Source organism: Haliaeetus leucocephalus, unplaced genomic scaffold (assembly GCF_000737465.1).
Source record: "Haliaeetus leucocephalus isolate CR32 unplaced genomic scaffold, Haliaeetus_leucocephalus-4.0 Scaffold2, whole genome shotgun sequence".
NCBI lineage: Eukaryota > Metazoa > Chordata > Aves > Accipitriformes > Accipitridae > Haliaeetus > Haliaeetus leucocephalus.
The window spans coordinates 13,912,900-13,933,794 of NW_010972438.1; the positions used below are offsets into that span (position 1 = coordinate 13,912,900).

The 20,895-nt window shown below is 46.5% G+C and overlaps 1 protein-coding gene across 4 annotated transcripts in view; it reads left to right on the plus strand.

Moving 5' to 3' along the window:
- The window catches only part of RAB7A (RAB7A, member RAS oncogene family), a 20,296-nt gene extending 229 nt beyond the window's left edge, over positions 1-20,067 (plus strand). The window contains exons 2-6 of one of the 4 annotated variants that reach the window (XM_010572032.1): positions 15,573-15,633; positions 16,732-16,858; positions 17,671-17,889; positions 18,427-18,555; positions 18,729-20,067. In XM_010572032.1, the coding sequence (XP_010570334.1) occupies positions 15,581-15,633; positions 16,732-16,858; positions 17,671-17,889; positions 18,427-18,555; positions 18,729-18,824 (624 nt within the window). In that variant the 5' untranslated portion in view covers positions 15,573-15,580 and the 3' untranslated portion in view covers positions 18,825-20,067. Of the gene's footprint in view, positions 1-11,626; positions 11,693-15,568; positions 15,634-16,731; positions 16,859-17,670; positions 17,890-18,426 lie in introns of all 4 variants that reach the window. The other 3 variants (XM_010572021.1, XM_010572012.1, XM_010572001.1) reach the window with 3 other exon arrangements.
- Positions 20,068-20,895: the final 828 nt, after the last annotated feature.

A 20,895-nucleotide genomic window follows, 5' to 3' on the forward strand; every position in this document is an offset into this window, starting at 1 on the left:
CGCCGCCTTCGTGCTCCCCGGGCGGGCTCCGCCACCGGGGCCTGTCCCGCTGGGGAGGGCTGGCGTTCGCCCGCCCCCGTGGCGGGGTCAGGCGGCCGGCGCTGTCGGGTGCCGAGCTCCCCGGAGCCGTGCCGGGCCCGGCCTGTGGTTTCTGCGGGAACAATAGAGCTAGGCCGCGGGGGGTCTCGCCGGGAAAGGGCTCCTCCGCGCAGCGCCGCGGGAGTGGGGACCCGCAGGCCTTCCCCGAGACGCGCGTTTCTCGAGGCCTTTGTGGGAGCCTGCTCTCCTGGGAGGTTTGAAGAGGCCCGACGTGGTACCTGCCGGGGAGGACAGCGTATTGTCTGTGACATGTGGCGGTGCTGCCGTAGCTTCCTCTCAAAGTCTGAAGAGGCTTTGGGGCAGCTGGTGGCCGAAAGTGGTCCGAGCGCTGGTGTTTGGGGAAGCGCTGGGTTGGGGTGGTGAAATGCTGCTCTGGGTGGTCGGTGGATATCGCTTTTATGATGAGCAGGCTGCCCTGGGAGCAATTAACGTGACAAAACAGGCGGCTGAACAGACTGGCAGTTATTGCGAAAGTAGCTCGCAGCGTGTGTAAAGCCTGAGTCAGTTCTAAGAAGTATTAGAGTGGATGTTGGAAGTGCTTTTGGCTGTGAGTGTATAATAAGGTAAATTAAATGATAGATACGTTATTAGTCTCTAGGTGTATATATAGACTAATAAATATGGAAATACCTAATCATTGTACTTAACACAACTGCACTGTCTTCCCTGTAAATAGAGGGACTGTTTTAGTAGTAAAACAGCTGTAAAAAGGCTGTCTTAATCTGAAGTATGATAGGTAACCACAGCACTGAAATGAGTCTGTCTTAGTAACTCCAAACCCTTTGAGTCAAAGCTGGAATTCTCAGTATTATCTCCCTGAAAACTGAAAATACTTGCTGATAAGCAGAGCTGTTGTGATATGTGTGTATGAGGGGTTTTGTATGTAAACTGAGAATACATGACAGAACAAAGTCCTCCCAACTGTAAGCAAGCTGTTCTTTGACAATTGCCAATATGGAAGCTTTAAAGCTTCCAGTACTTGCTGCTGGCCAGCCAGCTCTGGCCTGTGCCTAGCACTCTGTGTATCCATGTGGGAATTGAGGCTGGGGGAAGTGGAAGAGCTCTCTTTTTAGGGGAGTTGTGCGTTACCAGCTATGCCCCAGTGTTTGGCTGGCTATGACTTACATGCTTACTTGCAGCTGTACCATGTTCACGGGCTGCAGTGGTACTAGTAGTGTATGATAGAAGTTGCAGCCTTGCTATGCTTCCAGTAGAGCCAGGCTGCTGGAGTCAATGTACCCTGTTCTCTCAGGAGCTGTATTTGAGGTTAAAGTGGGTGGAGTAATTTGAATATTCCTTGTTAAATAATCGGGACTTCGTTGCTGTACTTATTCAGGAAGAACAAGTATACTTGTCTCTTTTTTTCCCCCCATCCCTCTTGTGACTTCCAACAGCTGACTGAACACATGACTTGCCCTCCATGAACTAATGGGTAGACCCACTATGCCTGGCCTGAGTCCTCAGAATCCAAAGCAGCTCTAATACTGTTACTTTCAAGTACTGCCCCCTTTTTTTTTGTGCTATTATGTTAATACTCTACTTCTGGTGTAGAAAAGCTGTAAGATGGGGTTAATCTGATCCCTCAGTAAGGAAAACTTTTAAAATCCAATAGCAGTTTCTTGCTCTCCTAACCTGCAGTGAGAAGTATAACTGATAAGATGCAAGGCAGTAGCTACATTAAACTTTCTTCTTCCCTGTGGTGTCATGCAGTGGTCCATGTCCTCAAATACCCTACTAATAGTTCAGTGTGGCACACTGAGTTGTACCTTAAAAGGCAAAAGTGCCAAGTTAAGAATTTAACTGTGTTGCAGAGGCTACATTACAGGCACCCCTGCCCTCCTACCAAAGCCAGTGAATCAAACTCTACACTGAGTAGCACAGACATATTACAACATTGATGAATCCTTAACTGAAAGTGGAAAATGTACAAGCTCTGCCATAGGCTCTCCTCTGAAATCATCTGGGGAAGATACCACTTTGCTTGGTTTACTACCCAAAATGAATGCCTGTGGGCAAGAGGGCTACTGGATTCAATTTCTGCAGCACCTTCTTGAAGCTCCTGTTTTAAGACCTTGTGTTGGAAGGTTATGTGAATTACCTGTTGGACCAAATCTCTGGCAAAGCTTGTCCTTGAGGAAACATGACAATTACAATCAAACCATCTGTGCAAAACTATAAATAGCTTTGTCTCTAACATGTATGGGATTTTGGTCTGACTTCTCTGTGAAAATGAGACTAGTTTATGCAGAACTTAACATTTGGCTGTAAACAAAATTGCTTGTGCTTGATTAGGGTGCATTTTTAAATGCTGCATCGTGAGATAGGTGTCTGGCAAGCCCTGGTTTGGGAATAAGTGCTGTGGAATAGGGTGCTTAGCTGTTTGCATTCTCTAGAACTGGTGGATGTGTGGGCTTACAGATACTTACTGATAGTTGTCCCTGCTGTTATAATATAGCAATTTCTTCAGTAACTGAAGTAAATTACCATTTGATAAACAAGTACAGAACCCTCACCTTGCATGCTGCCAGTGTTCCCTAACGTCTTCTGGGCTTCTCCTTGGCTGTGACCTGAACTGCTCTTAAGCCCTTGTTACTAGGGCCTGACGGACCTAAGATTCCCTTGCAGAACTGTAGAGTAATTTAAAGCTTGTTGCCTTGATGGATAAGACCTTACCAGATAAGACCTTACCTAAATGCTGAACTTGGCTGGGCACTAGCATGCTTGCATGCTGCTTGTCTGACAGCAATCCTGCATCCTTCGGAGGCTGAAGTACTTCATCCTTGCACAGCATTGTTTTGATAATTGCAGTTTAATTGCCTGATGAGTTGGAGTTCAGTTCGCTTCCCCCTGCAGCTTCCTAAAATGATCTCTTGTAGTTGCTGTATAACAGTCTGCCTTCAGACATAGTTAAGTTGTGACAGTAGATTGTGAGGATAAAAGGGTCACTTTCTGCAGTGACAATCCAAACATGAGCTGTGCCTATCAAAACTGAATTAGGTATGGATAATTAATTGAATGACAATAGTTAATATACCATTTTCAGTTCTACAGTTAGCTGCTCTATTGAAGATCGTATTTCCCTTTCAGTGCGCCTTGAATAAAACTTCCAAATGAGTGCCCAAGGTCAGTGACTCCACATGTGCTGTTCAGAAATAGCAGACAGTGAAGGGATACCCCTCTATCACATGGTTGCTCTCTGGCTTCCAGCGTGCTTGTTGCTTTTGTGCTCTGTTCGCGGGGATGCAGCGCTCAAACCCGGTGTGCTGCTGCATTTTCTGCTCGGTGGAGATCTGCCGTGGTGATGTCATTGTTGCTGTTAGCGCTGTTCCTGTGAGACTGCTCCTCCTCTCTAGTGCCAGCAATGAGCGCTCCGTCCATGGGGGAAGCTGTGTCAACACTGCTGTTGCTAACTCACGGTCAGTGACTGGGAGGGAAGCAAACTTGTCAAGGCCACTGGAGTGTGTTGATTTACAGCTGATTTCAAATAGCCTTGACTTCTCTTGCTAGGGAACCTGTTCTTGAGGCCATGGCTGTTTTCACAGGGCAGTGAAACTTCAGGAGGGAGTGCACTGCCTTTGAGATGGGATTGAAGTGTAAGCTTGTGGCACAGATTCCTATTTATGTAATTTAAAGGCACTTGATGTAGTGAGTGATTTGCTCTTGCCTCTCCATAACTACTTGAAATGCCAACTTAAGGTGACTAATTGTATCTAATGGTACTTGCATGAGTTTCAAGCAGAAATGCCTAAATGAAATTGAGTAGATCTTTATATTGTCAATTAAGAAAACAGTATTTTTTCTGGAGTCTGTCTTGTATCACTGCATACTGTAATTTTGGTCACTTCGCAGACAAACTAGACTAGTGAAGTGGTGGACAGAAGTGAAGGCAGGCAGCTGGAGCTGCCTTCAGATGCTACCTGGCATCTTGGTTGCTGGGGCTACCAGTTTATCTAATGAGTCTGTCCTGAACCCTTGATCTCTCTCCAGCTGGGAAGCAGCATCCTCTTGAAAGTAACCTGCTTGGTGCTTGTCTCCCTCAAGAGGGCTGAGTCACTTGGCTCTGTAGCTCGCTCTTCCTCTCCACTCCCAGACACAGATAATGATATCTGAAGTCCAAACTGGCACAGTGGTAACAGTGTCTCAAGCATGAGCAGTGAGATGGCTGTAACTGAGGCATGCCTAGGCTTGATTTCTGCCCCCGCCCCCCCCCAAGAATATGCAGTTTACCAGCACCATGCTCTTAATTTCACCATGCATGTCACTTCAGTGAGGCTTTTTTGGTCCTTTGTGGAGCTTCGTCAAGAGGATAGCTGAGCTGGTGAAGTATTGATGCAGGATCTTTGTAAGAGGTATGAGGGTATGAAATGTCAGTCTGAAACAGAGTCTCCACAGTAGGAATCCCTTGTTAGGGACCGACTCAGCTGTCATGGCAAGCGACCTATTACACTCCCATCCTGGGACTGGTACTGAAATACTTGTCCTTCCTGCTCTGCAGACTGCATTAGCATAGTAAGAGGTACTGAGTGTGTGGGATCTGGAGTTCTGCTTGCAGATCAAGGTTTAGTTCTTAGATTGCAACCTGTCCCTAGAGGAAGCCTCCTCTCTAGAACACTCATTACTGAGAACAGGACCTCCTGGAATAGATGTACAGGAGTAAGGTTTTTGCCATTAGTGTTGGTCTTGTACTTCTCCACATCTACGTGTCTGGTGGTAGGATCTCCCATTGGTATTTGTCCTATCTCTTCTATTGAGCTCCTGTTGCTGAAGGAGAGACAATATTCAGTCTTGCATCTGAATCTCAGATGTAAGCTACAGGGTCTGTCAGGCTTCCTGAGGGCCATAATTTGACTTGAAGGCCTGAACCCTGGTCAAAGTCTCCCTTCAGTTGCTTTTTTCTTGCCCAGCCTCTAGGAACTGATGGGAAGCTAGCAGCCAGGAGTGGATAAACAAGGCTTGTTTACCACTCACAAGGTCTAAGATCTGTGCTTAACCTTTGCAGTGGTAAGGAATCTAACTCCTCCAATCTGTGTTTCTAAAACTGAAAGCATGATGGGAATGTGTGAAACCTTAGGAAGCTGTAGACAAAACTAGAAATTAATCTTGAGTACTCGAAAAATCCTGTCAGATATGGTAAAGATCTAACAACTTTAATGTTTCTTAGTGGCCTGGCTGACTTGCAATACTTTTAATTGGTCAGCCTTATCTTTTGGACACAAAGATTAAAACACAGCTGCCCCTGGCACTGTGCTTGGTTTATAGAAAGTAATGGGGGAGTTGTGTTCAGTGGGATGGCCTGATGTGAGAACTGTGCTGGGCTATTGGTATTCATATATTGGGGTTACTGAAACTGTTGGTTGGCTCTGCTGGTTGGGTGGCTGTGTGCCAAAAGGCTGACAGACATGACTGTATAAACCAGGCTGTATGGGTGCTATAGCTATGTTCCAGTTAGTAGTATAAGACTTGTCTTGCTTGATTTGAAAGCTCTCCACCAAGGAGGCCATTCTGGTAGAGGCATGGCAACATGAAGCTATACTGGTATAGCTGAAATGCTTTGCGTAGGCAAGGCCCTTAGTCAAGACACATGGCTTGTTGCCTAGTGTCTCCCAGCAGCCAGCAATGTGCTCAACTCTCCTCCCACATCCTGAGATTGTCTCCCCCAGGGCAGAATAGGGGAAGTTGAGCTTGCTCTGATAAAGGGGGAGGGGTGTTAAAGCAAGCATGCCTGTTCTTGTAACAGCTTGATCCTTGGGGAAAATCAGCTGGGAACTACCTGAAATCCTGTAGGATTTACAGGGGATCTGCTTCCTCCTGGAAGGTAGGGGCACAGCAATACTCGTTCTTGAATGACAGTGTAACTTGAGCCGCCAAAAGAAGGCTAGCTCAAGATCTTCAGACACTTGCTATCAGCCTGTTAGGGCTCTGTATATGTCTGCCCATTCCTGGGAGAAAGATATCCTGTGGTATAAGGGCTCTTCAGCTGCTGAAGGAACTGGTGGACTAAAACTTAATGACTGGAAACATCTAGCTTTCAGTGAAGCTTGTGGGTATGGGTTTCTCACGGAGCTGTCTTCCTATAACCTGAAGACTACCACGTCAGCAGCACTGGCTCTCTGTCTGGGAATCCTGATCTTTTTACTGTGTGGCATTAGCTCTAAAAGGGCATTCCTGCTCATAGCTGCTGTTTTCCACATACCTGCTGTGGAGATGATGGCGATCATCCTCGGGTTGCTGAGGAGCAAAGTGATCCACCCAGGATGGCCGTCCAGCATAGCTGGCTGCATCGCTAGGGACACTTCCTGCACTACCCTCCCTCCCTTTGGCTCAGGGTGTTTATCACCTGGAAGAGTTTACATGTGCTGCTGTAATCTTGTGCTAAGCAGCAGTCTAGGCAAAGCAGTGTTCCTGTAGACATCAAGAAATGACCTCCATACCTGTCCCACTGCTCCTATGCACACTGGTGGTCTGACTAAACATGCAGAGACACATCTGCCTTGGTACTACTGTAAGCAAATGCATTTCCGTGCTTGTTTTGCTCCCACTCAAACCATGTAGTCAGATCAGCATGATATCTCCTCAAGAGAAGGTGGCTGCCGTGAAATCTAAACTGGTAAAGATCAGTTTCTAAGCTTTATACCTTCCTGGATGTGGGGTTGCAGGCTAGCCCTACGTAGTCTGGACTTTTCTAGGGTGGAGTCACAATTCATAATGGCAGCTTTAGAACAAGAAACTTGTTGAGTTCCACATCTAGTATTTAACCATTGTGCAGGCATAAAACAACTCTGATCTGGAGGAATGCCAGGAGGTGTAACAGGGCTGTGAATCAGTGAGGCTTGGACTGGAGAACTTGGCTTTGAGAACTTAGGCTTTGAGCCTGACTGATCATATGCATCAGTGCCTCTCAGGAATGCAGTGCTCTCCAAATCCCAGTACTCTCAGCCCTAACTGAGCTGCAGCTGAGCTGAGACCTCAGGCAGGGCAGACCCCTTCTCATGTGCAAGTCCTGTGATTCCACTGCAGACGTGGCTCCTACTAGTGGCATTGCTTCTGCCTTCCCTGTGTCATCTGGACTCTGGCAAACTGGCCATTGGTGCATCTTCTTCCAAGGAGCTCTTTGAGCCCCTGCCCATAGCAGGGATGTGTCCTAGAGCCTCCAGTTGGGGATTGAGGGTCTGTCTGAGGCAAGCTAAAACCTTGTTGCCACTGCAAGAAGTGTATTCCCCAGCACCAGCTCTGGAGCTTCCTTGATCACACCAAGAGCCTATTCTGTTCACAACTGTTTCAAAGCTTTTGCTTTCCAGCTGGGTTTCCTACATGTTTCCCCAAGCTGTATGTTGCCCCATCATTCTCTCCCTTTAGCACTGAGCTGTCTTAAGAGCATGTTACCAGGAACAGATGTAGTAGGGTATGTGTGTGGGCCTGGTGTCTATATCCATGTGGTAGCTAGCTTGCAGACCAGGTCAGTTAGCTATTAGCACCACGTCACATCAGTTTGGTTCTCACATTGAAGCAGCCAATGAACTGAACTTGAAGCCATATTGCTGAGCTGTAGCTGGCTGCTGCTGGCTGGTTCCTGAGCTTCACTTGGTCCTAGAGCAGCTCCTCCGGCACTGGAGGCTGCAACTCCACCCTCAAAATGAGATGGAAACTTACTGCAGACAGCTGTAGTCTAAAAAGGCAGTTCCTCTGGGATACTGAAACATGTTTTAAGATTTTAGTTTGATCTGAGCCATGTCAGTGTGCTAGCAAGCATCTAAAGCTCTAGGCTGTTCTTCAAGAAGGTGAAGCTTTTGGCTTAGGACTCACAGGTGGGGGTGGAAGACACTGGACAGCATACCTACACCTGATAACTTGCAATATAATGTTTTACACAAGCTATCAAAAATTAATTTGTAGCTGAGGCTCCCTGCTCCCTGAACAGAGGTAATTCCTGCCCCACAGGGCTGGCTGGGAAAGGCACCAACTGGACAGAAGCCTGCTCTTGGTGAAACTGCAGTAAGTAGCAGGCAGCCTAGCTGCTCCTCCTGAGGAGGGAACGATGAGCTGTACTTGAGCTCTTGGCTGTGTACCAGCAGGAGGGAATATGTTGGTTAGAACAGCAACATCAATGTGTGAGGAGGAGGGAGGTGGAAAGCAGTTTTGAAATGCTACTGATACAGCAGCATCTAGAGTGTACCCTTCTGTGAAGCTGTCACAAGAATATCTTGCCAGCTGCTTTTGGTGTGGGCTTTGCTTTAACTGACTGCTGCTCTGTGGTGCATCAGTGAGGCCTGAAAGCACCTCTAAAGCACCTCTGACTGTATGGACTGTAGGAGCCTGTTGCCCTAAAAAGCAACCTATTTACAGAGAGTAGTTCTTGCAAGTTGTCAACCCAAATGGCAAGATGTTCCTAATTTACTTTTTAGGCACAAAGCCAGCACATGTCCCCACTAAAAGTAAGGCTTTCCTAGATGAGATCTTCCAGCCAGCTGGGGAAGCTGAGCTTGTAGTAGACCTATCATGGGAGTGGAAGAGGGTACTGTCCTGCTTGTGCAGCCCTTGTCAATGCAAGACTCAACTTGCTGTTAGAACTTCATGTGCTTCTGTAGCAGTCCTCAGTGCAAGGACGCTAGGTACTTGTCCACTTGTAGAGCACTCAGGTTTGGTAAGGAGAATGTGCAGGCTCTGTAGCAGTCAAAAAAAAAAACACAAAAAAACCACAAAAAAAAAAACAAAGGCAGACTTATTTCTAGTTTCTTCCTTAAAGGCAACTTGGCACCTCCTAAGCCATGTTCATATGAAAGTAACAGCCCCTGATGATGGTCCTTTGGCTGCTGCTCAGCCTTTTCCCAGATGAAAGGATGCGGCTTTTGCTCTGTTCCTGGGCTGTTGTCACTTGCGGGAGAATGGAAGTGAGAGATGTTAAAGGTTGGTATCTGCAGGTCCTAGGTAGGCATTCATGTTGAATTGCTCAGGCTGTCACTTGTAGCTTTGCATTAGCAGACACCTGGTTAGCAATGTCTGTGTGACCAGGTGGTTGGAACCAAGCTGTTGTTACTAGATGGTATTGGTAAAATTTGTTCAGTGCCACCTTGAGCTCCTGCTGCAACTGGAGATTGAGGCTTTGTTACAAAGGGTGTCTGGACCACTTGGGTGCTCTGCAAGTGGAAACTGTGATCCTGGTCAACTAATGACAATTGCAGACTATCTGCCTTTCCTCAGGATGAGGCCTTGCATTTTCAGGGTAGCTGAACTGGAACAAATTCATGTGTCTACTCAAAGCCTCAGCTAAACTTGGCTTGATAAATCATGGCAGGGTACAGTGTGACCATGGGGCAAATGATATATGCCAGTCCGGTGTGCTTGATCCTGTAAGAACAGGACAAACATCCAGTGAGCATCTTATTTCAGTGGTTGAAGGTCTAAGCAGACATAACCCCCTAAGGTGCTAAACATGCTAGGGAGCTTGCTACTTCTGGGAAGAAACTGGTTCAGTCTGACTGAGCTGGTCCTGAATCATTCTTCCAGCTTGAGTTTCCTTGAAGAAATGCAGAACTATTGAAGGGGGAGAATAAAAATAGCTCTTTAGTGCAGTACAGAGACTTAATGCTTTGCAGCCTCCTCCATGTGAGAAAACAGTGAGCAGAGGTGGTGTTTCTGTGTCAGAAATGCACTTAGCTGCATTTTAGGATGCTTTTCCTGCATTTCAGGGCAGAAAGGTCTTCCAGTGTTCAAGTGTGGCTGTCTTCTGCTCAGTCTGGTCAGTGTGGTGAGCCCACTGCAGTGTGTGGTATCCCCTAATGGAGTACAGCTCTATCCATATTGGGTTTCTCAAGGTTAGGTGTTTTTACTAAAGGTCCTGTGATATAGTGGGGAAGTGAATGCTCTGCTTATCAACCACAGCACCCAGAACAGACCTGCAGTGCTTCAGGTTCAAATGTGCCCTTTTGTGGAACACCTACTTTACTCATGTGCTGCCTGCTGGGAGAGGGGAGCAGAACTAGGTATTCATAGTCCAGCAGTGAGTTTAGCTCTGCTTGATGCTTGCTCACCTACTGCTTTGTGCCCTGTTGGCATAGTGTTAAATATCCCTGGCAAAGGACACAAGGTGAGAGGTGTAATCTGACAATTTTGCTTCAGTGTTCAGCTTATTTCTAGCAGAAAGTGCAGATGGCAGACTGGTAGATGCAAAAGCAGAGAGCTCCTGGTCAAATGTACCAGTTTTTCTAGCCTCTGCATAAACATGCTTTGGTTCTTGGTTAGGATTGTGACTTGAACTTTTTAATAGCAAAGCTCCAACAGTAAGGACTGTTCCAGCAGCTTGTCAACAGGTTCAAAACTGGTATGGATATGCCACTGCTTAAGGAGCAGTTGTCTTCCATGGAGGTGAGATTCCCCCCCAAGGCTAGCTACCATACTAAAACTGTGCATGAGCAACTTAACAGGGTGTTCCTATTGCAAGGCCTACTTCTGTTAAAGGATAAAGCTAATCCAAGAGATCTGGTGGGCCATCAATGCAAGCTCCTACTGTTCTTTGCTTTTACCAACCTAATTAATGCTAAAATGCCTGCATTGTGACTTGACACGTGAACATCTCTAAGGAATCCTTAACCATCCCTTTCTGCTTTGAGTTAAAGCTGCTGTCTTAATATAGCAAGTGAAAGGACAGTTGTAATGTACTCTGAAGCAAGAAGGGAAGCCTAATTAGATTTGGCATAGGCTTTATTTGCTTTTGTATCTGAGGAGCTGTAGCACTATGGAGTGTTATAGGACAGTTTTTGACTCTTCATTTCAGATCAGCTAAGCCAGAAACACTTGCAGGTCAGATGTTGGGGGTTCTCCCTTGCTACTCCAGCAGGCCAGTGTTAGAAAGGTAATACTGTGGGAGAGAGCATGCTATACCAGGCTTAATCTCATGAGGGTCAACATACTGTTAATGGCTTGTTTGCTTAAATGGATAGGCATTAAAAATTGAGTGGAAGGACTCCTCTCCAGTATTAGAGGCAGCTGTGTCATTCCTTTGGTACCACTTAAGCCAGGAGGAGGAATGATTCTGACTGGTGTCCTGATTGACAGAAAATTCCTGATGGCTGCTGAGCAGGGCTAGCTGGGTGTGCTGGTAGGCTGTGTTCTGAGCAGTCATGCAGGTGACCTCGCTCCAAGAGACTTCACACAGTGTAAAAGAGAACTGATGTCTTGGATCAAATCTTAACAAACAGGTTTTTCTTCATGATATCTCTAAAAAAGGAAGTGTTTGTTCAGAAATGCTTCTGGGACTGGATCCGAGCCCTGTGTGAGCTCGCACACTGCCATCTTAAGGGCTTATGTGACTCTTACAGGATGCTGCTTCAGAGTAATTATACCAAATATCATAAAGCAAGACAAGCTGCATGTATAGGTGCAAAATAGTCTTAGACTTGGATACCACTGACTCACCACTGTCACAGTTTTGATCTCAACTCAAGCTGAGCCTGGTCTTTGCAAGAGCATTGGGGAAACCCTTGTGCAGCCTATATCTCAGCTTAGCTTAGTAATTTAATGTTTCTTGCAGGTGTGACTGGAGAAACTCCTCATGTGAGAGAACTGTTCCTTCAGGTATTCAAACTTGCTTTGTCTGTGAGCTAAAGCTATATTCTTTGTCTCCCTTAGATTTTTTTTTTTACTAGCAAGGTTTACCAGAAATGAGATCTATGTAGCTTAGAGCATGTATGTGGGCTCCATTTCTGGGACAGAAGGCAGTAATCAACCTACTCGATGCCATATAATGTGAGAAACAGCCTGTGTTAACAAGGGAATAATCATAAACTGCCTCTGACTTCAGGCAAGCAAATGTTTGAGTACTGAACCTGGCCCAGGGTTGGTTAGTTGTGCCTTGTTCTACTGACACAGCAAATGGCATGCTGTAACCAGGATCAACTGAGGTATTTCTGAGCTTACTTGAACTGCAGTGTGTGGAAGCATCCTCTGCCATGAACATGTTGTATTTGCTGTTGGCTTAGTATGAACTGAAGTCACCAAAATCCTTTGCATGGTGTTAAGGAGACTGTAGTAAGGCTTCGCTTACAGGACCTTCAGAGAGCACTAGTGTCTTTCACTGCTAGTGTCTCAGCTTGTTAAAAACACTGTGGCTGGAAGCAAACATTGAAAGAGGCATGGTGTCCTGTCCTTGGCCTTTGGGCTGCTTCATAAGAAAACCCCACTTAAGATAATGGGGATGTCTTCAATCCATCTAGATTGAAGATCTTGCTAGGACCAGTCAGACCTCTGTCTAGCACAAACAGTTGCTTTAAAGCTGGAGCTGCTGTTGGAGACCTGCTTGGCCACACAGAACATGGTAAAGATAAAGGAAATAGTAAAGGTGGTGCTGTAGAGAGCAACCTGATGCTACTTAGAGGGGTTTCTTTCCTTAGGAAGCCTCCAGGAGATCAAACACTAGTACTTCCTTTAAGACCTGGAGATGTGCCTCTCCAAAGGCAAGGTCTCCTTCTTGTACTGGGCAAGGAGTAATGCTGAAGTATTAGTCTGTTTATACCTGTAATGAGAAGATTAATAAGAGGGCTTGGCCCATCAACTGACTGGGCTTCAAAGCAGCATTGATCAAGCCTAGTAGAACAGGGGTGGAAAACTCTGGGCACTGTCCACTGCTGGCCCTTGGCAGGACTGGAGTTCCTCACTGTCTCATGGCCCAAACCAAATACCAAGCTGAGGCAGCTTTTTCTGTGCTATGGCTCATATCCGTTGCATAACCTGGGATGGAGGCTGAGTGTCTCACCTGACCGGTGTTCATGAGGCAGTAATAGCCCTTCACACTGATGAGGTAGCCCGTCAGCTATGACAAGAAGACAGTGTCAGGTCTGACTCAGACTTCCTTCCCATGTCTGCAGCTGAGCTACTTCCAAGGTAATGAGACTTGACAGAGCAGTTTCCCCTCCCTTCATAGTGGGACTTCAGGCTGTGTTGAACTTGGGTGCTAAGCACCCAGTGTGATTTAGTGTTGTAATTTAGGGCTCTGCAAATCCTTCCCTGAGCATGAGAACTAATGCCAGCTTGTCCAAAGCTGCTTCGAATACCAGGAAGCAGTAAGCTGCAGCAGCCAGTGGCAAGCAATACTGAAAACACTCAGAGAAAAATAGAAGCAGTACATGCTGGGTTCTGGCACAGTTGCTTCAGGGTGAGTTGTTTTCCTCTGTCTTGAGGAAAACAGGTGACTCTCACAATGAACCTGAACCTATAAAGATGTTTTCCATGACAGTTCAGTGTACACAGCTGTCTTTAAGCTGTTTCAAAGCTCTGCTTACTTGCTTCTTGCTCCATCTGGGCTGATTGTGCTGCAAGAGTCTCTGGCTTGGCTAGCATGTGTCACTTGTGCTATGTGCTTTGAAAACACAGGAGGTGCCGTCTGCTTGAAGGAGCTTACATGGACTGTTCTCCCCATGGCTATAGAGGAGACAAGCTATAGAGTGTGGATCTTGGCAAGAGCAGAAGCAGTACTAAATGGTGGGGTTGTTGACAACTTTCAGCTGGCTATATCTTTGGTAGTATAGCTGGGCTGCCAGTTGGATCATTGAGCAATGCAGTCCAGCATAGACAGCCTTGGAAAAGAGAGGTGTTTACACTTGGAGAAACTGTCCTGTGCAGGCTCTCTGGCATCTGTTAACACCCGTCTAAGGATAGCATGAGCTCTGTGGGTGGCCTGTCACTGCTGCTCACTCAACAGCCTCTGGCTGTTATCTTCTCAACAGTGTTTCCCATCTAGATGTATCACTAGATGCATGAGGTGGGTGCAGTCCAACAAGGTGTGGCTGAAAGTGCACCACTACCTATGTCAGCTGCAGGAGGGCTTTTTCAGTGTCTGCAGCATTCACTGATGGCAAAGTCTAAAAGACTGCATGTCTTTTAACACTCAAAGCTTGAGATGATTAAGACCTTTTGCAACTGGACTCTGCATCTAGTAAGAGGCTCCTACAGCTTGGAGCATGTTATCTCCAGTAGTAGTGGGATGAAGTGGGTTGCAGTTATCTAGCAGCTGAGACTGTTGTGTATCCCAGGAAATGCATAGGACCAAGCTGCTCAGAAGATGTATATATCCATGTTGTTGTAGAAGTGAAGGCCTCCTTAGCGGTGAAAGCCAGGAATAGCTCCTGAAGAGTAGGAGTTGTGTGGTGTAATGAATGTGGTGTAGCAGGATGGGAATTTTAGGGTAACCAAGTCCCTATATAAGGGCTTAATACATGAAGCCTGTGGTCAAAGGGTCTTTGAACTCAAGTAGCACAGCTATAACTGTCTTCCAGCTCTTCTTGCTGTACAGAACCTGCAGGGTTCTTCAGGAAAAGCCAAGGAGTCCTTGTGTTGTGGACGAGGTCAGTTCCAAACCAGGGTCTGTTATCTGATCAAGCCTGAGCACCTAAGAATGGTTTGTCCCATCCATTCCCCAGAGGTGGGGAGAAGGGCCTCATGGTAAGAAGGGCATGCTCAGCCACTAATAGCAAGACTTTGTACTTGCTCTCACTGTGCTAAAGCACATCCAGAAGTGTATTCGGGGCTGCTGCAGCTGATGTACTTCTAGCTTCTTCACCAATCTGAAGGAGACCTGGGAGCAAGTAAGAGTGTGGATCTCTGGAGTTCAAATCTCTCTTGCTAATTGGATGGACCATTAGTGGCCCATTCAGAGCCACCTGCCTATAAAGTGGACTGGAGTCATGGCAGGATGCAATGGAGCAAACAGCTTGTCATCTGACAGAGCAATAGACTGAATGTTGTGAGTTTTATTGCTGTAGCCTACTTGTCCTTCCACCAAAGGTGAGGTGGCAGTAGTTAGCTTCATAGCTCTCAGCAAAGCTGTGGAGTCTGGTAGCAGTTTGCCTTGTAATTCAGCTGTTCAGCTGGCCTGTGTCGTTGTGTTGTGACTGCTTCAACCACAGTGTATCCTTGGGACTCAACACTTTCACAAAGCACAGCTGCTAGAGAAAGCTATTGCTGAACCTGAAAGGTTCTTTTTTTTTGTTTTATTTTTTTCCACTGGGAAACTACTGAACAGCATACAAAAAGCTTGAGTGTGGTATTAGACACATCTTGGCTTACATCTCACTTAGTAGCATGTATAAGAACTAGTCTGTGTTGGGAGCTGATATGCTTTACTGCACTGCCTCCAGTGAGGCTAAGGGAGATGGCCTAGGTGAGTAGGCCACAAAATGGCCTGGAAATAGGGTCCAAAATGGATGTGGTACTGTAAAGGACAAGTGCTTGGCTCATCTACCTGTTGGTATTAAGTTGCTGCTACTGGTCTGACATGGCCCTGCCTGTGAAATGGACAAACACCTGGTTAGTGCTCAGGTGTAGCCTTGAATTGAAGGAGTCTGGTTTCAGGAGTGCTGGGCCCTGCCCTTTGCTGGTTCCTTGCTGGGAGTCAGGTTTCTCAGACTCCAAACTTGCTGCTTTCTGCCTTGAGGAATAACATGCTAATGGTGTCTGATGGGATTGTTGCTCTTCCTTTCTAGTGTAAAAGATGACTTCTAGGAAGAAAGTGTTACTGAAAGTCATCATCCTTGGAGACTCTGGGTAAGTGAAGGAGCCTTTAAGTTGCCAATCTGCACCTACCTGGAGTGGTGTTCTTGGCTAGTAGAAGCCTGGATGCATTGTAAGAAACAGCAGTGCTGGGAGGAGATATTTTACAGCCCCAGATAGTTGTGTTACCTTATAGCTTTAAGAACTCTTCACTAACCTGGGTCCTGAATGTGTCCCCACAATTTAGTATCTTGAAGTCCTGCCACAATATTAAACAGGGGAAATCTGGTGGGCAGGCCACTCCAGTAGCAGAACTGAATAGCCTTTCTGCAAGGAGGACATGTGGTGTTGAAATGTGCATTTCACTTTAAAAAAAAAAAAAAAAAAAAAAAAAAACCTGCTAGTAAGCAATCTTAGGTGACTTCTTAAAACTCTGTCTCTGTCAGACATAGTTTATACTGAGCCATCTGCTTAGCTTCTGTCTGATCTGGCTAGAGCCTGCCCCTTAGAGTGAAAGGCTTTGCTCTGTGCTGTTGAGCAAGGAGTCTGCTCAGCTGTTATAGGTTACTTGTGGTGCAGGCTGTAACCTGATTCCCATGACATAAGGCTTATTTATACCACTGTGCCCAGCAAGCTGTTGATCAGGGAGTGTTTTTCAGCCACAGAGAGGGCATGTGAGCCTCTAAGCTGGCTCTCTGGGGAAGATCTCCACTTCTGGGTGCCTAGCAGATGTGTATGTGAGCTGTTGCCAGCTGAGATTGTCTGTTCTTCCACCTCCTCCTCCTGCAGAGGCTGAAGATGACTGTTTCTGGTGGGTTTCTCTGGGGCACTTCATGTTCTTCCAAAACTGCCCTCATGATCATAATGTGATACATACTCCTTACTGAGGATCAGATTACTGGTGGGGAAACAAGGTTTCTAAAGATTGTAATCCTTTGTATCCTTAGGTAGCTAATGCTCTTACTCAGCATGTTGCCTCAGCATCTGTTTCTATAAAAGCCCCTTCTTGCAGAGGTGGGTGCATTTTCCCTGGTTGAAAGGCCAGGAGGCTATGGTGGAAGGCAAAGGGCACTGGGATGTTCTGTTCAGGGTGGTTAATTCAAACACTGTTATAGAAACAGCCTACTTAGTCTTTTTTGTCTTTCTGTGCAGGGTGGGAAAGACATCGCTTATGAACCAGTATGTGAACAAGAAATTCAGTAACCAGTACAAGGCTACGATAGGCGCAGACTTCCTGACAAAAGAGGTCATGGTGGATGACAGGCTAGTGACAATGCAGGTAAGGAGTGACTGCTCTCTGCTGCAAGGGGTGCCTGGCTGCCTAGGCCACACTTAAGTGGAAGTATCTGCTCCAGTGTAGTCCAGAGTGGTGCAGGGGTCAGTATACTGGGTGTGAATCTTGTTTGCACTGAACAGGTCTTGGCCATAGGTGCTGCTGGGCTTCTCTACAAATCTGTGCATGGGCTGAACAAGGGAAGGCAAAGATCAGTTTGGGCTCAGCTAAGAGCGGCTTCGTCAGGCCCAGTTTAAAAACAGCATTTGGTACTGTCAGTAAACTAGATCTTGTTAGAAAGATGCACTTCCCTAGTGTTCAGTAACTGGAAAGGGCTGGGAAAGGACTCCTTAGGTCAACTATTCGTGCTGCTGTGAGTCCTGTGGGTACAATGTTAACCTGCCAGTCTGCTTAAGTGTCTTGTATCTGAAGCTTCCATCTCTCTGTGGTGAAGCTGACTGCAAGGCAGCAAAAGCCCTGTTGCAGCCATCAGAGGAGTGTTTGGACTGTGCTGGTACCCAAGTGCACCCAAGCACTGCAGGCAGGTCACCTGCTGACCCTAATACCAAAGTCCTGCTTGCCCAGAACAAGGATATCTCCCTTGCTGAGGCTGAACACAAAAAGGGTTAGCTATCTTTAGAAGGGTGTTTCTGGCTCTTGATACTTAGTGCCTACAGAAATTCCCAAGCCTTTAGGTGCTCCTCTCTGTCTAGCTGGGGGCTGTAGATGCCTGCTGGGGAGTTTTGAAATGAATGCCCTAATTGTGGACTGACTGTGTCAGAGTAGAGCTGGCTTATCTGCCTTGTCTTTTGCTCCAGATATGGGATACAGCAGGACAAGAACGATTTCAGTCTCTGGGAGTTGCCTTCTACAGGGGAGCAGACTGCTGTGTGCTGGTGTTTGATGTCACGGCCCCCAACACATTCAAAACCCTAGACAGCTGGAGGGACGAATTCCTCATTCAGGCCAGTCCAAGGGATCCTGAGAACTTTCCTTTTGTTGTGCTGGGAAACAAGATTGACCTAGAAAACAGACAAGTGAGTACTGGGACTTGCTAGCCTCCTCTTAAGAAATTGCTGGAGTGGGAGACCTTGAAGGAACACAGGAGGGTTATCTGAGAAACAGGAGTGGGAGGTGCCTGAGTGTGGCTCAGCTGTTGTGTGCCACTGGGGAAGAGTTTCTCCTGCCTGGAAACATCAAACCCCTGTGCACAGCATACTCCTGCCCACTGGTGGAAGGATTGCAGCAGCTTCCTGGGTAGGTGCAAGGAGAGGAGCTGATTCTCCTCCTTCAGAATTGCTGAGAAACTCCTATAGGAGCAAGTCCCTGCTCTGCGGATGCCTGAGCAGTCTGTGCCCTCATCTTCCTCAGGCATGGTGCTCCCTGCCCTGGGGCTGAGTGTAGTTGGTGGTGGGCAGCAGTCTCCTGTGCTCTCTATCAAGGCTGTAGTTTTGATGAGGTCAGATCTGCTGTCTTAGCTCAGGTTGGATATGAGCAGTATCTGGCCTTGCCCTGGAAATAAACCCCCCTTCCTGTGTAGCTGAAGGTGGTGATGCTGCTCTTTGTCCACCCAGGTCACCACAAAACGGGCGCAAGCCTGGTGCTACAGTAAAAACAACATCCCCTACTTTGAAACCAGTGCCAAGGAGGCCATTAATGTGGAACAAGCTTTCCAGACGATTGCACGAAATGCACTTAAACAGGTAGGGAGAGGGCTAGTGGTTGCCCTCTGTCAGTGCTGGTCCTGCCTGCTGAGCTCAGCTGTTGTGGGCAGCTGTGGGCTCTCCAACGGTTTTCCCCAGCCAAGAATGGCTCCTTGCATGCTAGGAGCTGTCCATAGAGCCACGGCACTAACTCTTCCCTTCTCTCCCACTAGGAAACCGAAGTGGAGCTTTACAATGAATTCCCCGAACCCATCAAACTAGACAAGAATGACCGAGTGAAGGCTTCTGCGGAGAGCTGCAGCTGCTGAGGGGAGAGGGAGGGGTTGAGCACAGTCCTTCACAAATGAATATCACACTTAGGCCTTCAAACACACAGCCCCTCTTCTGTGTTTAAAACGAAATTTAAAAAAATTTCCATCTCCAGCTGCCAAAATCCACCCATCTTCCATGAGCATCTGTGAGTCCCGTACTTCAGAGCTCGTGTCCCCACACCATCCACATCACACTTCACGGTAACAGACCTTTCTCTTAGTTTAAAATGGAAACTCTTATGTATGTTTGGAACTGAATCTAATTCCAGGTGTCCAATGGAGAGAAACTGTTTACAGGTAATCTGTGTAACAAGTTACATACATTTTTAACTGTCTCGTGTTTTCCCCTGTGAAGGCTGCAACTGGAAAGGCTGATTACCCATAGTTCATTGCAAGCTCAGCACTCAGTCCAACTAGGTTGAGTTTTGTATGTATCTCTGTTAATGCTTGTTACTTTTAACTAATCAAATCTTTTTACAGTATCCATGTATTATGTAATGCTTCTTTAGGAAAAATCTTATAGTACATGTTAATATATGCAACCAATTAAAAATGTATAAATTAGTGTAAAATTCCTGAATTACATGTTCAAGTACTGAAACACAGATTGTGTAGAAAGTGAGGAGGACACTTGTGAACTGCAGCGTGCTAGCAACACAAAGTCCAGATAGAGGCAGTATTCTGTACAGTGGAGATGAACTATGTAAGCCTTCTTGTTTTGAGGCCAAAAAGGCTTCATCTTCTGGAAAATCTGTCTGGCTTCCTTGTATCTAAATTCTCAGATTTGCATAACAGCATTGATATGCACACTGGATTATTGGATTTAAAATTAAATACAGCTATGAAATGACCTCATTTGTTCACCTCCCCTACTGCTTAAGTCCTAACATCCTGGAGCAAGTGTGAGAAGAAGCCAGAGCTGAGGTGTCCCAGTGGCTCTTTGTACTGTGGAAGGAGCTCCTCTCCCATCTGGGTTGTGGTAGCTGTTTCTTGATGAATGACCTGGACTATGATCTTCCCTTTCTTCTTACTGACTGCTAATCTGGATTTTTGGTATGGAAAAACTTGGCAATCTAGTCCCTTTCCTCTCTTCCTTTCTTCCTGGTATTTGTTCTTGCGTTTGTAGCTTGCTTAAATGGAGCCCTTCTACCTGTTTTCCAGAGGTCTACATTCTAGTACGTAGGCTGAGCTCTTATGTAAAGAGACAAACATGATGCCAATAAACTTAACAAGAACAAACCTTCTTGTTTACTCCTGTTCCTGACTCTCTTTTTTTTCCTTCACTAACATCCTTTCTTTCCTCTGTCTAGTTGCCATTTTAGCAAGCCAGTGCCTGCTAATTGAAAGATGTTTGTGCTTCCTCCTTACTATAAAGTCTGTGCCCTCCAGATGGTTTTCAGGAGTGGGTTGAGCAGGCCCTGCTTGCTTGGCTGACCCAAAACTGTAGGAGGGCAGCTATCCCTCTGCTTTTCTTGAAGCTGCTTGCAGTGGCAGGAATGCTGCTGGATCTGATCACTCTCCCATGAGCGTAGTCCTTCAGCCCTGTCCTGGGCGTATGAAAACCTTTGTGGAAGGGTGGAGGGGAGGGCAGTGCTGTTAAAGCTCTTGCTACCCTCCTGTGGGAGGGGTTGGTGAGAAGAGCAGGCTGAGCCCTTCCCAGCTCACCAGTTAGGTGCTTCAGCTGGAGGGGAAGCAAGGCTGGCATAGGGCACCTTAGAGTGAGTTAAGGTGAAGCCTTTAATTTCTAGATGCTGGGCATGACCCTCTACTTGCACTCAGCAAGGCTGAGCTCACTACTCATGCCCACAGGAAGATGGAAAACAATGTATAGAGAAATGAGGCCAGTTATTTCAAGAGCCTTCTAACAGTCTTTGTGCTCTATATCCTATTTTATGGCTTTGTCCTATCATGCTTTTCTCTTACTTGACTGGGCTTTTGCTGTCTACATCAGTTTCAAATAACTACTCTGCAATAGCAATGTGTCCTGGTGGGACCACTTTCCTGTCTGCATCTTTTTGAAAGACTCAGACCTTCTGCTCATCTCCGTTTAAAGCATCACTTGGCATTT